Source organism: Poecilia mexicana, unplaced genomic scaffold (assembly GCF_051168715.1).
Source record: "Poecilia mexicana isolate PSO_F unplaced genomic scaffold, ASM5116871v1 scaffold_13, whole genome shotgun sequence".
Classification (NCBI taxonomy): Eukaryota; Metazoa; Chordata; class Actinopteri; order Cyprinodontiformes; family Poeciliidae; genus Poecilia; species Poecilia mexicana.
Window position 1 is genome coordinate 16,672,786 of NW_028263382.1, and position 24,223 is coordinate 16,697,008.

The 24,223-nt window shown below is 38.0% G+C and overlaps 1 protein-coding gene across 1 annotated transcript in view; it reads right to left on the reverse strand.

Moving 5' to 3' along the window:
- The window catches only part of igsf11 (immunoglobulin superfamily member 11), a 102,647-nt gene that overhangs the window by 59,458 nt on the left and 18,966 nt on the right, over positions 1–24,223 (reverse strand). Inside the window, exon 2 of the mRNA XM_014999291.2 lies at positions 9,837–9,866. Within this exon, the coding sequence (XP_014854777.1) occupies positions 9,837–9,866 (30 nt within the window). The remainder of the gene's footprint in view (positions 1–9,836; positions 9,867–24,223) is intronic.

A 24,223-nucleotide genomic window follows, 5' to 3' on the forward strand; every position in this document is an offset into this window, starting at 1 on the left:
CACACATCCTCTCTGTTGCTGCTAAGAGTTGCACCAGCAGTTATTAGGGTTATGGGCCAATTACTTTTTCACATAGAATCAAGTTTGCTATGACATATTTATTTAACCTAATAAATGAAGCCATCATTTGAAGTCTGTTTAGCGTATTTCATCAAGCCGTTTTCCATGAATATAAAAGCAACATTTAAGTTTGCCAAAATAGTCAACTCAAAATAAATGCGTACGAGAGAAAAATACTTCTTCACAGAATTCTATCACCATTAAAAGTACACATTTTCAATATTGTCTTTATGATATGATGCAACTGAAATAAAAAATATATATTTTTAGGCTTTGCACCCATCTTCACTAGGTGCCATTACATCTCGAGGGTGTCATACAGAACTGAGATGGTTCATTAGACCATCTCTACCATTCACTGACGGTACAGCTAGCTTGCTAGTTCCAGCTAGAAACACTTTCTGTGAATAATTCAAAGAGGTGTAAATAAAATATATCCAGTGGCCTCCACCTAAAAAAATTGAAACAAGATATCTGCCATGCTGAGTAATGACTTCTTCTGTACTTGATGAGTTCAGTTGTGACAGGCAAGCAGATGCACCCATAAAAAAGAGAGAAGAAACTCTACCTCAAAATTCAGTTATTCACATTGATATTCAAGTAGAGGAGTGCTGCTTCATTTAAAACTGAATATTTTATTTTGAAACACCGTGTTCCTTTTTGATAATGACACTAAACCGTCTCGTCAGATTTGCAAGAAAGTCATAAAAAGAGTGATTGAAATTATGTCTGAAAGTGGGACAGTAAGTGGGGGGAAAATGTATCTATCAAGCAAGTGCATAATTATTCTTTAATGTTTCCAGAATAACAGTCAATAATGGAGCATTTATTGCTTTCCCACACTGACAACAGCAATGTTTTCTGCATAATAGATTAATGCCTTGAAAGGGTAACAATGTGACACAAATCATCTCCAAAACAAATTGGCTCGTCGGCTGTGGGACTTTACACCATTTGGATATGTTGGATATCAGACAAATAAGTCAGAGCAGCAAAGAGGATTCTCACCGTGGCAGACTGTGGGAGGCAAGGACAAAGAATTAGAGCAATGGTAACAAAGCAGGAAAAGATGAATTGGCCACAATACACAGTCGTTACTCGAGTGCCTCACTAGCGCCACAGAGTTAACACACTGCGGTGATGTAGTGGTCCCGCTATGTGCCAAAACTACAATCAAGACTGAGCAGAAATCAATACATGCTCCGGTCAATAACCCACTGTGGCGCCTGTGATTATGACGATCGCTTCAGGTGGCTGGAGTGTAGATCATATTGCTCAGGCTCAAGGGCATTCCTTCTGGTACACAAAACCTTTTATCATATCCAAAAGGTCAGTCCATAAGAAAACCGTCACATTTAAGCGGCTCACTTTTGGGTTTGATAATTTATGCCCTAATTGGATTTGAACTGGTTATCTGTGATGTTAAATTCTTCCGTCGCTCACATTGCATTACCAGCGTGTGGGAATTTGATTTAAAAGGTACCACCAAGTACCAGTAATTGCAAATATCTCTCGATCAAGAGATCATTTTTCAGCAAAGGGTGCTTAACACTTTTATCTTCCGAATGTTGTGTCTCGATGTCTTTGCACTTCTCTGGGAGTCCAAATGCCAGGGTTGAGAAACTTGAAAGATCACTCCTGGATGAGCCCTGGGAGACTGACATCTGACAACAGCTGCACTTCCTCTTGACTCCCTCACTCTTTCACACTCCTTCCCTTCGATCACATGCAAATTTTAACGCCCCAACCTCCCCCACACAACCGCTGACACACCTTACCTACCAAATTACATATCCACATAACTCAACATTAGTCTTGTATTTCTACAAACCCAGCTTTTCTTTACTTTCATTCCCATACAACCAATAATTGTTCTGTTAAAAAAAAAAAAGAACCCGGTGTCAGTATCAGTCACTCAGACAGACAGGCACTCTGTGTGATTTGTATCCTAAGCTTCCTCTCAGCTCCATTTTCTCTGACACAACACTTTCTAAATTAGCTGCCTGACACTAACCAGTAGCTGAGGCTGGGTGCTTGCTTACCAAAAATGTCTCCCTGACTTTTTAGAAACCTGTAATCGGAGCATAAAATAGATGTCAATATTTAAAGGTCGCATAAAAAGAAAAGAAAATAAATCCCCTTAGAGGAAGGCAATTTAATTAAAGTATTCAAAATTAATTTTGGAACGATGTGGATTTTAAGACAAAGTCATCAGCATTTTTGCTTAACGCTGACCCAGCTGTTGCCACCTTTGAACTCAACTTGCTTGATATCCAGCAGGTCTCAAACACCGGGTGGTTCAGTGATTAACGTTGGTGCTGTCGACGTTAATGAGCATGGCTCTTTTTGTGCCATTCTTGTAGCTGGCAGCTGCCCACTTTACGCATGCAGAGAGAAAACAGTGCAGAGCCTGGCTGGAGGGCAGACTACAGACAGTTAACATACTGTAGATTAATTAAAGTAACAGTGTACGGAAAGCTGCATCCAACTTTATTAGCTCACAGTTGCAGTGCATGCGACGGGTTTAAAGAAGCATTTATTTCCCCAGATATAGGAGACAATTAAAACTACTGAACACCTCTACATTGTATAGCTCTTTATTTCTACTATAATATTTAACATTATATTATATTTTAGGACAGCAACAGCAAAACATTTTTCAAAGGGGTGGTGGTATGGACTTTCCAGGCACTATTGTGCTATAGCATGGCACCATCAAGTAACTATATTACCTTCAATTGTTATAAAAATACTGTATATAATGTCACCTTACTAAGATAATAACCTAATTCATGTTTTGCCAAGTGTTTTTTTTTTCCTTCTTCTACTTCTTCTTCTTTTTTTTTTTTTGCCAAAATCACTTTTGACAGAATGTATGTGTATGTCCAGGTGTCAAAATATTACAACAGGACGTTTCTCTGTAGAGGCAACTATGAGACAAGTGCAAGGACAAGTTAATTTACAGTGGACATCTGATCACACAGAGGCCCCTCAATAACAAAGTGGCTGGGACTGTTAATTGAAAGCAATGTTTGCTTCAACTTTAACAGGATTATAATTCCTCTGAACTGTCATTTGAAAGGCAAGATGACTGGGGAGTGTTTTTTTTGTTTGTTTGTTTGTTTGTTTATTTTGCTATGGTGCAAGATTTCAAGTCCTCCATGATAGAAACCATCTTTAAGTACAGCAGTGAGCTGTTTGGATATGTGACTCTGTTTCATTATATATAATATGCACCGTCTAGACCTGTGTTTCTCTCTCAAATACATTTTTCACAGTCTTGGTGTGAACAAGAACAGAAAGAGCAGCCAGAAAGAAACCAGGGCGAGTGAGAAAAGTTGGACACAAATGAGTGGCTGTCAGTCACAGAGGTCTTGACATTCAAGTCGTTCTCTGAAGGCAGCAGTACACACCGATGCACTTCCATGGTGACCAAACTCGATGTGGGACTAAATAACGAGGGAAAGCCTCGGCACATTCTTTAGCTGAACTAAAATTTAAGTGTGACAGGGGATTCTCTGTGCTACAGGGCTGTGTGATATGTGGAAAACAAGTGTATATATGAGTTTCTGTTGGCAGAAATAGTAGCTGCATCTTGTTTATGCTCAGGGGGTGATGCTAGACTGGAACTGCATAGTACCCCGACATCACAATCCAACTAGATCCAACGTGTCAGATAAATACATTGAAAATGTACATTTTTTATTTATTTTTATGCAAGTCTGGTAGAATAGAATAGGAAACAATATTATTTTGTTTGTGCCTGTTACAAAATTTCAAAAAAAAAAAAAAAAAAAAAAAAAACATCTTGAAATGTTTCATTAGGTTTTAAATAATCTTTAGGAACATTCAATATGTCCGTTTTTATCTATGCCATTTTTGGAACAATACTTTTTAGAGAGATTGTGTTTTGCGAGGATACTTTAAAAGTGGTGACAGTTAAACAGACTGTCACCAACCTTCTGTATCATAACTCTGCTCCTTTAGATTCTCACTTTAGTTTCTTTTTTTTAAGAAGTGTAATGTCGCTGCATGAATTATTGTTGCTTTAATATTTCATCTTAATCCTTTTGACACAGTTTGTAACATAAATCAGGCATTTTTTGTCGTTCCAAATACCTACACTTAAATTCACAACTTTGACTTGTTCACCTTTCGTTTTATCTCTTTTTAGCTGATTTTTACAAACTTGCATTACCGGTTTCCTGCTCTCGCAGCCTCCCACTCTCTCTCCAAACTTCAATGTCCCTCCATTGTTCCCAGATGATATTGTATGAACTCTCATTACAGGGGTGGTAATTGGCTCCTCTGCTCAAGATCCTCTTTATTATCTGTCAACTGTGGGCTACATCTCTAAGCTGATTAGCCAGAGCTGCCTTTTCAGCATTTCAATTGAGACCATTTTGAGTAGTCAAGCAGATTGCATGCCTTACATTCATTACTAACATTCTTAGAGCATTACACAATATTAAAATACAGTAATCCAAAAAGCACATTACGGCAGTGTGGATAAGAGAGCGGCAGAAGAATGACATCAGGGTACATTTTAATACTGGTCTCACAGGGAAATGGTTGGAGTAGCTATTAAAAGCAATCCAAAGCAATTTGCAGAAGTAGAGAGACATGCAGTTTTAGCATGAATGGCCCAGCTGGCAATCACTGCTGTCACACATGTCAAGCGCACGCATACGAGAGAGTGTTTGTTTTGCTTTAAAGAACCAAGCAAGAAATATATTTGAAAGAGCTTCACATTTCCACACACACGGTGCTATGCGAAAATATTTGTTCCAATGTTTTCATGTAAATTGTCTACATTTTGTTACGTTACGTCCACCAAATTTTTTTTTTTTTTTTTTTTTTTTTTGCAAGGAAAATTAATCATGGTGTTTTAATTGTTTAACAAACACAAATCTGTAATCACAATGTCCTGTGATACTTGTATGTTCACAATCACACCTGTGAGCCGTTTAGGTGAATGTTTCTGCCAGCTTTGCACATCTAAAGAGGCCTAGTTAAAAAAAAAAAAAAAAAATCTTATTCTACACTGTGCTTTCTGGAGGCATGGACTCTGAGGTTTAAATTTTTACTCAATTGCGAATGTTGTAGCAGTTCAATTAAGTTCGACTACGATTAAGGAAATTGTGTGCACTATAAGCAACCCCATGAGGAGTGGGGTCATGAAATCTTTGCCAGCCATTAAATGACTTAAACGTTGCTATGACTTTAATTGCACAGTATTTGGAATCATGGGCTACACAAACTGAATGCCTTTATTCAATTTCTCCACATGCTCCTGCCAAACTACAACCCTATGAAGGGAGACTACAAATCTAAAACTGCAGAGAAAACTGATGCCAGTCGTTCACAACTCCTGTCTGTTGATTGGCCCAGTTTATAATCAACCAGACAAATCAGTGGGAGAAAGGGGACTGAAGGGAGATGAGAATCGAGTAGACCTGCATAAGAAGGCAATAACCAGGCTAGGTTTTTGTCAATTCTTTGCAAATGCTCAAGCCCAGTGTATGTGAACATAATTTCATAACTGTAGCTAAAGATTCCCAGGTCTACACTTTGACATTGCTATTGTAATGTATGAATAAGCTTTGCTATAAGTCATCCCGTTGTATCTCTTGTTGTGTGTTTAGGGTTTTTGTCATGCTGGAAGGTGTGACAATATATAGAATATTGTACAGCAGTATGAATCGCTTTGCATGGCGCTTCATGCCAAATTTTCTAACACTAAACCAATGACCTAATAAAAGTGTCAAGAGGGAGACTGCTAATTAGAAAGCTGAACCCAAAGCCCTACAGAGTTGTGAGCACCCATGTGATTAATTTCCCTCTCCAACAACCACTGTTCATGTTATTTCAGAGACTCCAAAAGGAAATGTCCCTTCTCAGACCAGAGGGCAGTAAACGAGCAAGAGTGGGGAGAAGCAGAAGTAGAAAATCAATTAACCTGAGAAGTGAGAAAAAAAAAAAAACGGTACGACTTCTAGAAGCAGGGCTTTAAGCGCAAATATGATACCATTTTAGTGTTAGTAGCTATATTGTGTGTAAGAGTGGCAGCTTGTGTCAGTTTCTTTTGGAACTAGTATTAAAACAAAAGTACGATCATGTGAAAGCATTATTAGTGCATGTTTAGAATGTACGCTCGTCACTGTGCTTTATCATTCCATTTCTGAATGACTCAAACATTTTCACACACACACACACACACACACACACAAATACGCAGACACACACCCACTAATCCATTCAGTCATTGTTAATCCACATGTATCCGGGTGCAGAGTTCTGCCAAACACGGCTGACAATCATGTCACTCGTGGCGATGTCTCACCTGTCTGTATTTTGCTCGTCAATGCTGTCATTCCTGTGGTTGCACCCAGTTTATTTGAAGAATAAACCTTGTACCATGCACTGAATATAGCACACTACATCTGGAGATCATCAGTGTCACACCAAAGCATTTGTCTGCATGAGTGCCGGGTAAACCCTGCAGCTCCGCTGCACTTATAGTGACTGTCTGGGAGTAGACTGACGAGAAGGAGTATAGACCCAGACGTGAGGATTTCTATACCTCTCATGATCCATTTGCAACAACAACTGAAGCAGAGTAGGTGCTTCTAGGTAATATTTACCCTGCTCTCATATAATCTTTTAAGGATTTTACGGTAGAAAACATGCTAATTGATGTCGATGTATTCCGATTAAGCTCTGTGTTGCAAAAGAAAGTAAAGGGACTTTCATGAGACAACATGGGCTGAATTAAAAAAAACAAAAAAACTTCAATTGCATTTTTTTTTATTTTGTCAAAATTAAACTTGATTGTCTAGTTTTTGGAAGAAAATAATCAGTCAGGTTCAGTTAGAGTTCTGTGTAGATAATTTAGTAAGCCCACTTATAATAACATTATAACACAATGTTTAGTTTTATACAACTATTTTTTGAAAGTAAAACATTAAGAGAAAGATGAGAAGAAATAAGGTAGATGTAGACTACACTGGAATTTTTTTTTAATCTACCAAGGGCTATGATGGGCTTAAGCTTAGTACTGCTCTTTATGTAATGTATTGCACAAGCGTAATAGGTCAGTATTATGTTGGTCAGCGCCCACGTTTGAGTTTCAAAGGGTTATAGGTCTTCAGTTTCCTGTGAATTTCCTTGGAGCCCTATGCATGAATGAGGTCAGGAGGTCAAACAGGTGTGGAGCAGAGTGAGAAGTGTAGGTTAAATTCAATGTTCTAACCTACTGCTGGCTTTACCTACGTCTTGGGGTGGATGCACTATTGCAGTTTTCTGTTTTACCAATCTTTAAAAAGTCTGACCTGCCGATTCCGATTTAAGCCAATACCATTTTTTTTTCTGAAATGTTACTAAATAAAGCAAGAAAGACGCTGAGTTGGCAATGGTGTGGTGACTTGTTAATTGTAAACATGAAGACATGACCTGATGGGCAGCTCTATCAGTCAAATCTCTCTCATAGGAGAGCAAAAGAGGACAGAGGCTGATTTTTAGACCGTTGCAGAAGTAGAGAAGATCGGTGGATAAGATCAGCTTCACATACAAGTATCAGCTGATCACCGATCCAAAATTAAGGAAATCAACGCTGATAAATCGGCAGGCCGATAAATCGGTGCACCTCTACCCTATTCTACCATGCAAAGACCTTACACATCTGGGGAATCCTGGTGGAATACATTCTGTAAAAGTGAAAACTTTTTAAAAATCCAAAGAGCATTTTTATGGTATTTATGTTCAAACTACTCAGTGTGGTCTCTGATTATAGAAAACTGGATTAGAAATGGATTTCCATTGAGCGAGGGATTGTCTTGCGTCACCAACAACTTTAAAAAAAAAAAACAAACAACAAACCCACAAATAAATAAAAAAATAAATAGATAAATTAGGCAGCACTGCAGGGACATCTAGAGATTTAGTTGGATGAAATCGAAACACCAAAGGGAATCAAGAGGAAGAGATCATGGAAAAAAGGATGGGAAAATAAAAGAGAGAATGAGAGAGAAAATTAAAAACCCATGGGAGAGAAGAAGCAGCAAGATTAGGATTGAGAGGAGTACCGACTGGGAACACAGCAGGGACTGAAAGGGTAAATGGTTTACGAAGAGAATCGTCGCATTAAAATCCCAAAAAGAAAAAAAAAAAAAAAAAAACACAGAAGGACTTTCAAAAATCCCGGAAACTCATCCGGAAACAAAACTGTAGAGAACGAAAGATGAAGAGACGCTGAGAAGTAAAACCTGGTGAAGGGGGCAGCAGATGGAGGGGATTATTCAGGACTAAATCTACACAGGGAAGGCCACAGACGTGTAGCGCTACAGACTCCAGCTGCCAGAAATAGACCTAAAAGAAGTGCTGTCCCACCAGTACCATAATGATCAAACGCTGCCTGGACAGCAAAGCACACAACAGCTACAAGTCCTGCCATAAACAACATGAGAAATCTCAGGACAGATACAATAACGACATCCCACGATACGTGTATGTTCAATAAAATCACCTAGGGAAATGAATCCGTTGAGTCACTAGTTTCATATGTTGGACTACACACACTGCTAAGAAACTTTGGACCATGTTATTCAAAAAATATATATTTAAATTCTATGTGGAGAAACTGATTTATTGCATGTGTGGTTTTGCTTCAGATGGAGCTTGTGTGTTATAGTAGCAGATATGGCTACATGACACTTGTCCACTGTTTCTGTTTTCTGTGACTGGCAAAAAAGCCTAATTTGCAAACTATTTACTCAGGTGTAATTGAGAATACGGTGAAAATAACGAAACCCAGAAATCCCCTTAATAACTCCAGATACTGAGAAAAGCCTGAAAATCATTTAGTTTCTATGCTGTGAACAGAAAAGAAAAGCCAAGCGCAGATGGGGATGCCATGAAAAGAACAGAGTTAATTCACCCCTTAGCTAATGTGTGCCTCTATGGTGTACCCCGTTCCTATTATTTTGACCCAGTCTATTTTCAATTTGCACCTGTAAACAAACCACTTGGTCCAAAAATGCTAAACCACTGCTGCTTACTATAGTTTATTTTTCCGTGTGTGTAAAAAGAGTCTTAAATGCTAAGCTTTTTATTTTTACAATGTGGATGTACACTGAGTGCCTTCAAATCTAGAGTAAAAACCCACCTGGTTGGAGTTGCTTTTGAAACATAATTAAGAATTTAACAATGGCACTCGACTTAATGTAATGTTTTGATTGTTGATTCTATGTTGCATGACTTTGGGTTTTTATGATGTAAACCACTTTGAAATGCCGTGTTGCTGAAATGTGCTATACAAATAAAATTTGATTTGATTTGATTTGATTTACTTAAATTAACTTTGTATTATGTTATGCATATTTAATACTTTAATACTTTGTTGCCAGTGGTTGTGACTCTGATCCCCATTTGGGTCAGTTGACTCAAGGAGTATGAAACATTAGGATGCAGATCAATCTATAATATTCCTAAGTGACCTCCTACTGATATTTATTATTTACAGTGTTATCACCTCTTTTCCCAGTATCTGGCTTTGATTAGTTAATTACATTAAAAAATTACTTCACGTGATCAGTTGTCAAAATGTAAATGAAAAGCTCTAAAGGAGAGCACAAATTGTCAAATTTATATGAAATGTCCCTTTAAGGAAATCTTTTCACCTTATTCCACCCTACCTTGATGACCAAAATGACCATAAAGTACAATTTGGTAAGGTGGAGAAAAAAACAGAATCCAAATCATAGATTAGAATGTTTTACCTTTTCCTGTGTGCAGATCAAACCGCGAACCTGTAAATAATAATAATAAAAATCCATTAAATTACTGTTAACAATATATTTACTCACATTGCATGCAAAGCGACTCACTATATAAGTTTAAATCAGCCTACACTTTTACCAAAAATAATTTCTGTCTTCTAATTAAAAAGTTTTGAGATTTTTTTATTTTTATTACCTTCTTCAGAATTCAGAAGTTAACATACACAAATATCATTTAACTACATTGAAAAGACCAGATGATGACATAATAGCTTTGTGAGCTTGTATTTAAGTTAAAGCAGGAACATCGTTGGATATATTTTAAGGCAACGACTCAAACGCAGCGCTTATTTAGTGAGATCATAAAAATAAAAGGAAGTCAACCAATACATCAGGAAAAGAACTGTCCAGATGGCAGATTTATTCTTGGCTGCCAAATTGTGAATGTCTCGAGGTGCCACATTCTTCTGTTCAAGCAAGTCTATGCAAGTTGCTTTTAATTTCTTTATTTTTTACATTTTGTGCAGCACTTTGTGACCCTGGTCTGTGAAAAGCGCTATAGAAATAAAGTTTACTTACTTACTTACTTACTTACAACAATAAAACCATAGAAATATTCAGATATCAAAGTGTGCAGAAAGGAGACCCGTTCTGTGATCCTGAGATTAATGTGACTTGGTCCAAACCAAATATCTAAAATTCATAAAAAAATAACCTCAAGATTTTTTTAAGATGCCATCTGAGGATGGTAGGAGTATCCAGAGTAAAGGAAGTCCTGCAATGACACTAAAAGACACCCCGGCGAAAAAAAATAGTTACTCAAATCTACATCGCAGTTTGCAAATGCACTCGGTAATGATGGTCTGTCCAGGGGTCTGATGAAACTAAAACTGAATTGTTTTGACATAATAATCGCCACATTTAGAGAAAAATGGGGGGAATCTTGCAAGTCTGACAACCCCATCCAGTCGGTGAAGTGCAGCTGGAGCAGCATTATGTTGTGTGGGTGTTTTTGCTGCAGGAGGGTTTGGGGCACTTCACAAAATAGAGGGCATCATAGGGAAAAAAAAATATTTTGTGAAAGTTCTTAAGTAATATCTCAAGAGATCAGCCAGGAAGTTAAAAGTTGGACACAAACTTTTCTTCCAAAAGGACTATGACCCATATGCATCCTGCATCCTAGTTACAAAGAGAATTAGTCCATGTTTTGGAACAGCCTTAATCTTAGTCATAAAGAATTGGGGAGAGCTCAAAAGATGCAAGCAAGTCAGCTTACAAAAATGACTTCATTATGCAAAGTTTGACAGGAGGAATGGGCCACAACAATTCCAGCAAGTTACTGAGAATAAAGGTTGTGGAAGGATACCCAAAAGTTTTGACCCAAGTCGCACAGTTTTAAAGGAAATTCCACCAAAAACTGAGAAAATGTGCAAAAATGTCTAAATCTGAAGAAAGTTTAAATAAGTCCTCAATATTCTGGCCTTTAAGAAATAAATATTTCTGGTAAACCTGATGGGAAAACTTTGAAAATAGTTGAGGAAAATAAAAGCTTATGTGTGTTTATACATTGTTTATAAATATAACTAAGTATACATAATCTAAATGAAAGGTCTCGGCTGTAAATCCACAACATTTTCAATTTGTCCCTCATTTCCAGCTTATCTCAATTTTCTATTGAGCTGTGACACTAAAAACATCCAATTTGTTTTTCCTACAGTAAGACTAAGTATATTCTATTCTTAGAGTTACATATTGACTTATTGCATAAGTGATAATGAGAGTGTGTTTGTGCACATGTGTGCTATTGACTAATTATCTGCCCTGAAAGAGGATGGTTAATTAAACTCTTTCCTATCAGGGGGCATAAAGTAATTATTGTGCATGGTTGCATGTAAAACCAAAAGAACAAAACAAAAGTCATTAACTACATGTGCTAAAAAAATGTGTCACGTGTTCGCTATCAAACAGTCGAAGGGAAAAGGCGTGTCGAACTTTTCATCGGAAGATTCTCCGCCACCTTGAACTGCACGTGTGCCCAAATTTTTTTTTTTTTTTTGTTCTGTCTGCTAGGCAAAATAAAAACAGATGGCAGCTGAATGTGACTGCACTGACTTGCATGTGACAAGCTGCCAATATCAACTTTTACTGCTGTCGTCAGGCAGTTGGCAGCGATCAACCTGTCTCGCATCCATTCAAAGCTGAATGCACACACATGGAAGCGACATACAACAGATCTAAGTTCTGTCTGAAAGAGTTTTAAAAAGGTACAGAGGGACACAGTAGCTATAGAAATATGGTGCACAGTAACAGGATACAAATGTGCTAATTCTCTTTTGAATTGAAAATATTTTAATGATGTTTTCATCTTCCCTTTGAAGCACAAAAAAAATATATATGCAAATGCAAAAGAATTTGGCACCAAAAGGTATCCCCAGTACTAAATTGTGCCTTCCAGCAGTTCCAGCAAAGCTAAGTTGTTTTCCCCAATACAAGATTTCCAGTTTTCTATGGCCTCAGCTTTAGCTGGAAGCTGCGCAGGTTAAAACTGGCTTGCTACTTTTAAACGACGGAGCTGTTGTTTGTCTGGGTTTTACATGTGCAAACAGAAACCTGCTCTAACTGCTGACTGATTAGCGGTTCTGCATAGTGGGAAGGTCCAGTGCAGACGTTATCAGTGACATTTTCATAAGTGGCAGCAAATGTTCGAGGTGCTTCAACGGAACCCGCTTCGCAAAGTTATAATTGGTTATAAAAGTCTTTCAACAGGAACAGGAATCTCGAAATAGTATTGTTTAAAATGTACTTTCTTAGAGCAGGAAAATGAAAAGAGAACAAATAATAAAAAAAAGATTTTGATTCTCAAAACTTTAACAATACATCCTCTTTTTGCAAAACACTGCTTCATTGTCCATCACTGTGACTCCATTCAGCGATCTTTGAAAACAGGAGCAAAACCTTTGATTTTCAGACCGAACAGAGACTGGCCACCCAGGGAACAGGAGGCGTGGTAACAACAGTAGCTTCTGTGGCATACTAAAAAGGGCTTTGCATTTCTAACTGACACTTCCTCACATTGAACTGAATGTCAATATAGGTATTTAGTCAGTCAAATGTCCCCCAAGAAAGAAAAAAGTGCGAGGTGTAGATGTCCAAAGCTGGCAGAGACATATCCTAAATATGTTTTATTGCAAAAAAGTGCTTCAGCAAAGTATTGACTAAAGTGGACTGAACATAAATTACTTTTTTTTTTTTTCAGATTTGTATTTGTTTAGATAAAAAAAAGGTCATTTTCATTCCTTTCCTTCCAGGATTAGGCTCTGTGTAGGTCATAAATTTGAAAGTCATACATTGAAGTTTATAGTTGCAATGTGAAGTAAACCAACTGCATGTATGTTGCTCAAATTGGAAAATATATAATGCTGGAATTATTCAGAAAAAAACTCCATTTGCACTTACTGCATGTGTGACAAGATGAACTAAAAAAGGAGTGAAATGGAAATGAGCACACAGTGTTAATCTCTATTTTCTGCTTGGGCTGGTGTTGCAGACTAAGGCGTGAGGCTGACACTTTGCTAGTCTGATCCTTCTCAGCTGCCGTCGCTCACAAGGGCAGGTCCTCATGCTACCTGCCACATGAGGCGAAAGTGTTCTGCACACAAAGGCGCAAACATTTCATTGGTTCTTAAGCAGCTGTGGGAAGAAAATGTGGCCTATGATGTTGTTTTAACCGGTTTTACTGCTGCTCTGAATTATTCCAATTTTGTATGCAAGTAATAGTTTATTTTGTGCCATTCATCATATAGATGCCCAGCCTCCTTTGGCTTATAAGACACCCCAACATATTTGAAGATGCAAACAGAGGCAAACAACATCCTTCACAAAATAAAGTGTCCTCTTTCAAAAGGTGCCAGGCTTTTGAAACATACTCAGCTAACTGAAAACAATACCTGAATAAAAACTGAAGTTCATCTTCACTCCCCATAGAAAAGAAATCTGGGTAAACATCAAGGACTTTACCAAACAATTCATTTCAGAGAACTGTATACAAAAGGACAACATAACAAAAAGTGCATTTCATTTTCAAATTCACTCCAATTATAAAGAGAACATTTTCGGTTTGTATTATAAAAGGAGTCTATTATTATTTAATACTTATGATTGACCATAAATGCAAGGAAAATAAGAAGAAAAAGCTCTAAATGGTTGGATTATGTCAGCGACAGATTATACAGTCTTTCTTCTCTGTCAGAAAGTCATTAAACTCAGTGTGATTATTCTCTGCTTGAGTCCACCTCAAATAGACAAGATTTCATTACAACCACTTGGCCACTTTTCTGAGAATTTCAAACCATTGCAAGTTTAACAATTGGCAATGGCTGCCAAGGACCTTCAAGAGAATGTCAGTTTCCATGGAGACATTGCCACCCCCAGCAGTGGTCCCCCACAACCCCTGATGAGGGTAAAAAGTAAATACATAAAACGGCCACAGAAACATGAGGTTTTCTGTTTCCGTCTCTCCACTCGCATTCTATTACCCAGAATGAAACTTTCATTTGTGACTATTAATCTGAGAATCCTCCATGCTTTGTTGCTTGCCTCAATGCTAATTTTCAAAGGTTTAAGTTGCTTACTTTCTTTCTTTCTTTGAGGGTGTTTGTGACTTGGGATGCTGGTCACATCAAACGTGGCATTGCAAGTGGACTTCACAGGACTCGCTTACATAATGTGCCCAGTCTGAATGGTTGTGAAAAAGTGTGAAAGCAATACCTTCTACCTCCTTCCACTGCTTAAACAGTGCTTGGCTTTTATTTATTTATTTACATATATTTTCAGTGTAGTTCATGCAGAAACAGATACCTACACCTTTGCTAAAATACAGCTTTTTGTGTTTGAGAAGTGTACATTGGAATAAATTGTTTAGCAAAGGAATAACAAAGCAATATCATTGGGCTAAAGGCAACCTATCCTAGGTGCGCCTGAGACAGGTTGCAAATCCATGAAAAGGCAACACAGAGACACACAGGACAACTATGCACTCATAAATATGAACAATCCTATGCTTGTTTAAAGCCTTTTACAGATCTTCAGTGAAGTATCATTGGATTCTGATATGATCTAATGCAATCTAGACTAATTACAAGATAGAAACTACCCTTCTGCCATCTCAACGAGTGTAATACAAGAACTTCCTTTTTTATTTCATAACAGGAAACTTGCATGTAGACACTGGCTGTCGAGTTTAATGCATTTATTTTCACATCCAAGGTTTATGATAATGGCTTGCACCCATTTCAACAGACACATGCTGAAACAGCAACTTGCTGGTGCTTCACTAGACAGCGCTCACTTCACATTTCAATATTGCATGGCTTAAAATCTTGTTATAGCCATAATATTAGCCCAACAGAAAGTAAGCCTGAAAATATATATGCCTGTTATTTTATCAGAGGCAGAGTTCACAGACAGCTACAGATAATGAACTTCTGGTTGGCTGCACCACTGACGATTTGATTGAAGGCAATGTACTTTGCTCTAAAATAGATCTGTATTTTCCTCTTCGATCAGTCATCTGAATAAAACTGCATCTCAGTTTTTTGTGCTTCAAGTAAATTTGTGTATTTTTTTCTCAATTTACATAAAATGGATTAGGTGAGGTTTTTATATTACCTCTGGAAGGCCAGAAAGGCCATCAGGACTACCAGGAGTTTTCCCTGGAGTGCTTCAAGGCAATTATGCTGATAAACTAAGCAGTATTAAAATAGAGGGGGAAAAAAATTACAGTTCAAAACTGATTAGTGCATGCCTTAAGCAAGTGGCCCATTTTGTGTAGTTATTGGCCCAGATGTTAGCAGCATAGAAGTTTGCATTTTTAATTTAATTGGCTATGGTGTACAAAATAGTGTCGCATACCGCTGCCTCAGAGACAGGTTGCGCTGGTCCATGTGGGTTTGTCCCAGCTTTCCTGTGCTGCTGTCAATCAGCCTGGCTCACACTTCAACATTTTGTGTGGATGATTAAACAGTCAAGATTAAAATCCACAGCACATGCACAGACCAAAAGTTGTGAAAAGTAAAGAAAAAAAATCATGGTGGAAGCAATTATTCCACAGTCTAAAACTTACCAATTTTTTTGGAGTTCTTATTTCTCATAGAGTGACAGAAAATGTAATTTAAACTGAGGTAGCAGTGATGATACAGGTCACAAATTGGGAATTGGATATAAAATAAAACATTAACCACACCAAGCATACATAATGATTGAAATTATTTCATTTTAAATTTTAATTTTCACTTCATTTAGATAGATTACAATCAGAACGTCAGGCTGATTGTAATTCAACTACCTATGCCAACAAGCGTTTCGTTTAAATACATTTCTAGGTTTTTGATTCTTCCTTGGGTAGAACAGATGTAAAGGCAACCACGTTATGTAATTGCAATGTCCACTTATAGTCAACTTGGCATTTCCAAACTTCTCCCGTTTTTGCCAGTGTGAAGATCCTGACGTCAAATTACTTTGGACTCAGTTAAATATCATTTGAAGAAAGTCTTTACATTTTTTATCTTTTCTGTTCTGTCGTCCTTTGACCAACAGCAACCAAGGTTATACACCAAACAAATTGCTTTTAAGGTTATACAGTCTGATCATATTTTTATCACATTTATTTAAAAGTTTTTCTAATTAACCTTTTGTAACACTTTTCTTCCATCTTGGATAAATCCTTTTGGAAATCCGTATTTGTTTAGGTCATGGTTTGTAAAGCTTTTCATTAAAATAGCTCCGCTTCCTACATCTACACCATCCTGTTTACATCACAATGCTAATATTTATAGTGATATAAAAATAGTGGAGTAGATACACTCGTGGGAAAAAAGAAAATTTCTCCCAAGTACACAACAGGATTCAAGATCTTGCAGCTTTAGTTATTGTTGTTTTAACTTTCATTGTATGCTACATGATTTTGCTGTTTATGTCATGTTATGTAGATATAAGACCCCGATGCAGAGCAAACTGGGGCAGCCATTAGTAGTTGAAGGTTTAACAAAATGAATGAATTACTAAAAACGTACAAAATAAGGTGATTACATCTTAGAGCATCAGCAGGGTACAAACAGGAACCAGGTACAGGAGAATCAACCAGTGAAAGAGAGGTGGTTAAATACTGAGAGTGAATGATAGAACAATAAACTGGGGCTGATTGACAAGTTTCAGGTGTGACATGAAGGCATAATGAGAGAGAGAGACAGAGAGAAAGATAACTCGTAGATTTTTGCAGTTTCTCTGAGCGCCATGTGATTTCATCCAGTCACTGAAAAGTTCTAAATGTTATCCACATGTGAAAATATTCTTCATTACCACATAACAATGGGATTCAGATTATTTGGAAGTAGCTTTAGAACCGTTCTAAGATTAATTTTAAAGCAACAGCTTCTTTCTTTAATATTATTGTAAATGTCTTTTCCCCTTTGGCATTGTGTTAACTCACAAACGGTATCTTGTAGACCAGCTAAGAGCCAGAACTTATTGATTTATTTTATCTGGGTGTAATTATATATTATATTTATTACTATATTATATAAAGAGCCTCTATGAGAACTTTGTTTCTTCAATTACATGGTGTTTCTAATTACTTGTGGCTGAGTACGTTTACAATGTAAATTGCCACAGCAGCTTTGAGCATCTCTCAAGCTCATTATTTATTTACAACAAATACAATTCACTGATTAACAGCAATTATCCAATAAAACACAAAAGTAGATTAATGCTGCGGAACAGCACAAGAAACCTTTCATAATCCGTTTTTTGTTCCCTTCAACCAACATTACTTTTTCTGTAAAAACTGGATACAGTAGGTCAGGAGAGGGACGTATTGTATTTCCATAATGTTGCTTCTGTATTGTGCCTGAACACAAAACATGGTGCTGTCTGATTTCTAATTTTCCAACTCATTTTCATAGTTATTCCCAGCTCTGCATTTGTTTGTAGCATAATGATGTGAAATTTGCTTTGCTGTTTGTGCTCTCTGAGAGAGTAAGCCAACACCATTAAAACAAATTACTCTGGGGCACCTTCAGCGTTGCATCCATTTCTGATGACATACCGGCTTTACTTGAGCACTGAAAACAAGACTTAAAAGGAAGCCAGATAATATTACAAACTTGTGTGCAAAGCTAACAGTTTAATTTGATTAAAATGGAAACGTACACTGGTGCAAAGGTAAAAATAAATGCACTTGACGCTTCTGTCTTTTCCTGACTGTTACCCATTTCCTATTGTCTCTAACGTCAATCTCCAATTTGTCTTTCTTTCCTAAGGATTACAATACCAAAGAAATGTGTTGCCAGTTTTTTGATAGAAGCAGTAATTTGAAAGAAAAAAATGGAACTACAAGATCAGCCTTATGCAAAGTAGATGTGCCTCACATTTATCTGTTTTGTGAATCAAGTTTTAGAAGCACTAAATGCGTTTGAATTTTGAAATTTGATTAATATGATTTGATGAAAATCTCTAGCTTCATCCAAACAATTTTAGGAAATACCGCATCAGAGATGTTTTGTTCATTCTAGAAGTGAAGCCCACCTACGTCGGTGAAGCGAAGCAGGTAAAAGCAGAACTCCTCAGTGGACGCTGAACAAATGCACCTTCAAGCACAGAGACGTGCGTCTCTCGGAGGTAAACCTACGCTCCTCTCGTCTGCTTATCTTTGTAGCCGGGAGAAGATCACTAGGTAGCAAGTCGAAATGTTGGAGACAACATTCAGCAACCAAGTCCCGCCGGAGGTGAATTGTTCTTTTTTATCTTTCAAACAGCTTCACAAAAAAACAAACAAAAAAAAAGACATCCTTGGCGTCCGTTCACACATAATTTAATGACCCACCGTGTTCACACCTGATTCTTCTCCCTCCTGGGTCTTAATCAGGTTTTTCTTTTATTTTAGAACAAAAGCTTCATTAGTTTGCCTCTTTGAATCCGTAGGTGTGAATGCCTCTGAGTGTGAATGCTTCTTTAGCATCAGATAAACGTGCCTGTTGTCCTTGAGAGTGCCAGAGACAGATTTAAATACCATAAAGGAAAACTCCATTGTGATTTCACCAGACTGATCGTTCTTCTTTCTGATCACACTGTGTTATCAGAAATACAGGTCATTATAACACGGGAGGCAGCAGAGGAGGTGTTAAAGATGTTTTCCTTTATGGACAATGATTTGTTTGTTTTACTTTACTGCTTGCAAGCCTCCTGGGCCCTAACCTACATTACAGCACAATGACTATTCATCATTGATGATCAGGCCTTTTAATAGAGCTCACACATAAAACGCATCTGCAAAAAAAAAAAAAAAAAAAACCAAAGCATTCTCTTGTAAAACAATGAAATTTAGGTTTCATGACATTTTAGGTTGCTTATTATGATTCTGTGATTTAATGTACTGCAATTAAAGACTTAAGAAAAAAATGTGATGCACATGTCTTATATTTAGATTACATTTCCAACCACTGATTTTCTACAGTTCTAACCTGACAATAACAATGATATATCATCTTTGTGGTTATGGTGCATTCAGTGATTGCCTTTTGAAAGACTGGTCCAGGTTCTTTGAAGCATAAAATCAGCTGATGAAAGAAAGCCTTCATCATTTCCTCAACGTTTAAAACATAAATGGCCTAAATTGCATTGCGGGCTTCACTCCCATATCAGAAAAAAAAAAGAAAACATTTACCAAAGAGGTGGTGTGTTCAAATGGTTCATTTTGAAAAATAATGAGGCGTCTAAAAATTCAAAGACTATACAAATCTAACATCTAACACAAATGCAGAAGAAACACTTAATCCAAACATTCATTAGAAGAGCAGAAAGCGTCTCCAGAGGTCAATTAACCCACTGTGTGAACCGAAACCCCTCGGTACAGACGTCCAATAAACCCCGATAACACAGACCCATGAAGCACACATGCAGCACACAGCAGAACAGGAAACAGAAGATAATCCTCACAGAAGATGAAAAGACATTTAAAAAAAGAACACACACACACACACTTTTACTCTCTCACTCACTGCACATTTTACAGAGCAGATTGCTGTCCTTTAATCAACAAGTCATGTTTTAATTGCAATAAGTGTGAAGCAAATAGGAGCCGTCGATGTGGCCCAGTCTGGCACTGGAGCACAAGACTCTCAGAGCCAACGTTGTGGATTCACATATGCTTTTATCATAGCAGAGTGAAGCAGGGGAAGAAATATTGTTTGTTTTTTTTGTTTTTTTTTCAGTTCTCACACAATCTGTGTTAACAGGGAAAGCGATTTAATTCCCTAAGTGAAAAACAATCCAATCAAGACAAAATCAGAGGATGTGAATATTTTCTGAAATAACAGAGACAACTGGGGAACATGTTGTCTCTGTTCCCCATCCTCAGTTTTCATCCTGATCCTCTAAGATACGATGCTGTACATGTTTCTGTTGTAGATAACCATTTTATTCAGGATAAAAAAAAAAAAAACATTGACACATAGGATCTCCCATTCAGCTACCCTCCACCTTGGTTTAGACTTCAGTCCATACCTTTAGCTTTTTGCAAAAATGTAGGCCACGGACTCCTCCACAGTCATTTTTGTAGATGAATCTGTCAGGAATATGTTCAATGACACAACAATGCATAGTAAGCATGTGTAAGCAGCATTCAATTGCTCACAGATGCAACAGATTTGCTGGCACAAGCACTTCAGAGCAAAATATATACATGCATAGGAAAGAATGCATATAAAACATACACACACACACACACGCACACGCACACGCACGCACACACACACACACACACACTGAGTATTTGCATCTTCACAGCACCTTTGCTTTGTGTTAAAGCAAGAGGTCGGGCTGCAAAGACCTTTCGCTACTCAGGCCTTTAAATTGGTCCCAGTGAGATTCAATAGTTCAGGCCACAGGGCTCACCTCACCTGCATATTGAAATATTAAACTATGCCATTCGATCGATGGCCTAACCAGTTAGACACACCAGCTTTAGCAACATTCACAACAGATGACTAATGCTGAGCTTCAGACTACCTCCACCTGTTCAGGGTCTTACTGAGTGCATTCAGAGACATGATGGACATCAGATTTGACTTGGCCAAGATACAGAAAAATTACCATGCTTGGTCTCTCGCCAATTAGATGAGGAAGCTGGTCTAACATCCTGTCAGTCAAGGTTACAAAAGTACAAGGTTTCTAGGTAGCACGTTCCTTCAGATACTCAACTTTGCTCTATGCAATTATGTCAAATACATATTAGTTTTAGTTAAAATTTTAATGTATAATGTATCTAAAATACATTTATAATTAATGAGAACCAAAGGTACCAAAAGCTGATTCAGTGACCATGGTGTTACTGTGCTTTATTGGCCAGCATACTGGCCTGACACAAACCGCATAGAGAATCTACTAGAGTCAAAGGAAAGATGAAAGACACCGGACCCAACAAAGACCGGAAGGTCACTTTTAAAATGACCTGGGCTTTCTTTACACTTTTGCAACTCATCTGTGTCATGATATTTTCTTGTTTTACTTTGTCTTGGAAGTTTGAACATTTTTTTTTAAATGTCTAAATGTGTTTTATCTGCATGTGCATTTCCTAAATAGTTTATTTTACATAGCACTAGCTTTAATTATTAGAAATAATTTTGCTCGTGTTTTACATCATTTTAATGTTTATTCTCTCCTTCTGAAGCACTTTGTGATGTTTCATTTACATGCTGTGTAAACAACTTTATTATTTAAATAAACATTACTTCTATCTAAATCCATATAAATAAGGAACTTATACCATCAACCCATCAACACTCTGCTCTATATGTGTCAAAATCCAATATAGGACCTCAATTAGCAGCTAAGTGTTCCTGAATGGCATCCTCCCATCTTATTTCAGCAGCCTGATTTCTCGACGGCTGCTGAGATGCCAGTACAGATGGACTGAGTGGAGATGAGGCCAGTTGAAGTGTCTGTGGAGCTAAACTCCTGGTAAACTGTGCCAGCAAAGGACCGCACCACGTTGAGGCCTGGCCCAGCTCTGGCAGGAAGAACAGGGGGCCCCCTTGTTTGGCAGAGGCTTGTTTACAAGAAACAAAATGCATTCAGATGATAATGAGTGCAAGCTCCCTCGTACTGTCCCAGTTTTTCTTCGTTATATTCTGTACAGTATGGATCTTCACCCAAACAGGGCACAAAGGACAACCACAGGCAAATCTACTTTTCGTTGATGCAAACATGCGCAGACACACAAACACGCACTCTCCGTCACAAACCACTCAGTGTCTGGTACAGAACGGCCTGATTGCTGGTCTTATCACCAAGGAGACCAGCATTAGGCGAGCGCCTGGCAGAGACAGACTGGCATTTAGCAATGAGGACCCCATAAAGCTTTCAGGCAGCCTTTTCAATGAACACAGGGACAAAGATGGAGTCACATGGGCAACACAGAACGAAAGAGAGAATGAAAAAGTGTTTGACATCTACATTGCAGACACGAACAATTAAAATTGTGAAACAGGGAACCGGAGGACAATTTAGAAGCAAACAAGAGGGAGAAGCGTCACTTTAAACAGAAAGAAGAACAGAAGAGAATAAAAAGACATAAAAAAATACGAATGAGAATTAGAGTTGCAGAAAGAAAGAAAAAAGATTTTTCCACGTTTAGAGCTAACTAAATAACCAGCGAGAAGGACGTTTCTAACGAACATAAAACACCATCCGAGTCTTAAGAGGCACATGTGTGAATTCAGCTGACGTCACCAACGAGAGAAGCTATTAATACTCAAGCCCACCTGAGTCTCCACCAGGCTGAGGAGCGAAATGCAGTGCAAATTAACTATGAAAATATTCATTCACAACTCCCCTGCTGAGGAGACAGAAAAGAAGGGAAATCAAGCATTCGGGTTTGATGAGAGCCCTTTGCCCTCTGCACAGAGAGCAGATGATTGAGGGATAGACGGAAGCAAAGACGTGCTAAAAGGTTAAAGAAGAGGGGATTTGGGCTGTGAGCTCCAGATGTTTTTAGAGCTGAAGGCGATGTAGTGAGACGTGCTCATCTTCCCCATCTCACTCCCTGTTTCACATGAGCTTTGAGGCTATGTGGCGGCACTTACTACAGTCGTTAGAGGGCTTTGTCACTTGTAAACATAAGTCATTTCAGGTCCCTGAGTGTTGGTGAAACCTCGCATTAACTTTTTCATTCAGAGGCACTTGTCACTAAAATATCCTTCCAGCAGTCGTAATTACGAAAGCAACCTCCAGTAGTTTATATTTGGCAGGATGGCACTGTTCTGGGACGTCCCTGTTACTTCTAACGCTAAGTGTCGCATGCAGGAGGCAGAGAAAGCAGCAGAAAACACCTTTACTCCTCATTTCTAGTAAGTTGTGTATTTTTTTTTACAAAAACAACCTATAACAAAGTTGATAAAACATTTCTGATTAAAGGATTACTGTGGATTCTATTAAGAAATTTTCAGGTGGAAAAGTGAGTTTGTAATTTACCGCAAGCTCAGACAGGCAGCATTCATCAAAGAGGATCAAATGTTCAACATAACCACAGAGGAAGAAGAGCCACTTTAAGCATGTTTACGACTGCATCTTGTTGTACTGCCAGGTACATAGCAGCCAACAAACATCTATATTGAGGCTATGTCTGTTTTTTTTTTTTTGTGTTTGTTTGTTTTGGGTGTTTTTTCCCAATGTTCCACAAAAATGTACAATGCAACCAGGAGTTTCATACAGTGTGATCTACAGTTGACGAAATGCCAGAAGAGCTCCACTGCATGCAGATCTATAATGTTTTGTTGCCCCTGGAGGAACATCTGAAACTCCAGAATTAAAACCTTGCATTCAGGCCATCTGTTTGCGAAAACACATCAGGCTCTCCTCTGTAAAATTCAAACCTAACACATTCCTGTCAACATGGCTGTCGAAATAAATTAGGACCATTTCAATGCAATTCCTGCACAGAAGTGTTAAGCTGTGAACACCAGACAGCTCCTCCTCTTCAGCTATCCTGAGTTCTCCTCCGCGCTCTCAGGTTCAGCGACACGCTGACTGTTAAGCCAGGTGTAAAATGTGCCAATGCTGCTGTTTTGAACTCTCAGCTCCGCTTTCATCCGCCCATCCGCAATCAACTGGTCCGCAGTTATGCTCTCACTGACACTATTTAAGAATTTAGCCCTTAGCGCAACACTCCCACCCCTCTGGTGCCTGTGATGCTTTGATAACCAGCTATTAAACACTGAATCATGTACGCCTCATTTCAGCTTCACAGCTAGCTCGCAACGTTCATTTTTCATCTTAATCTAAAACAGGAGTAATTATAATTGGAGTCATTTTCTTTCTTCCCTTTGTGAATAGTA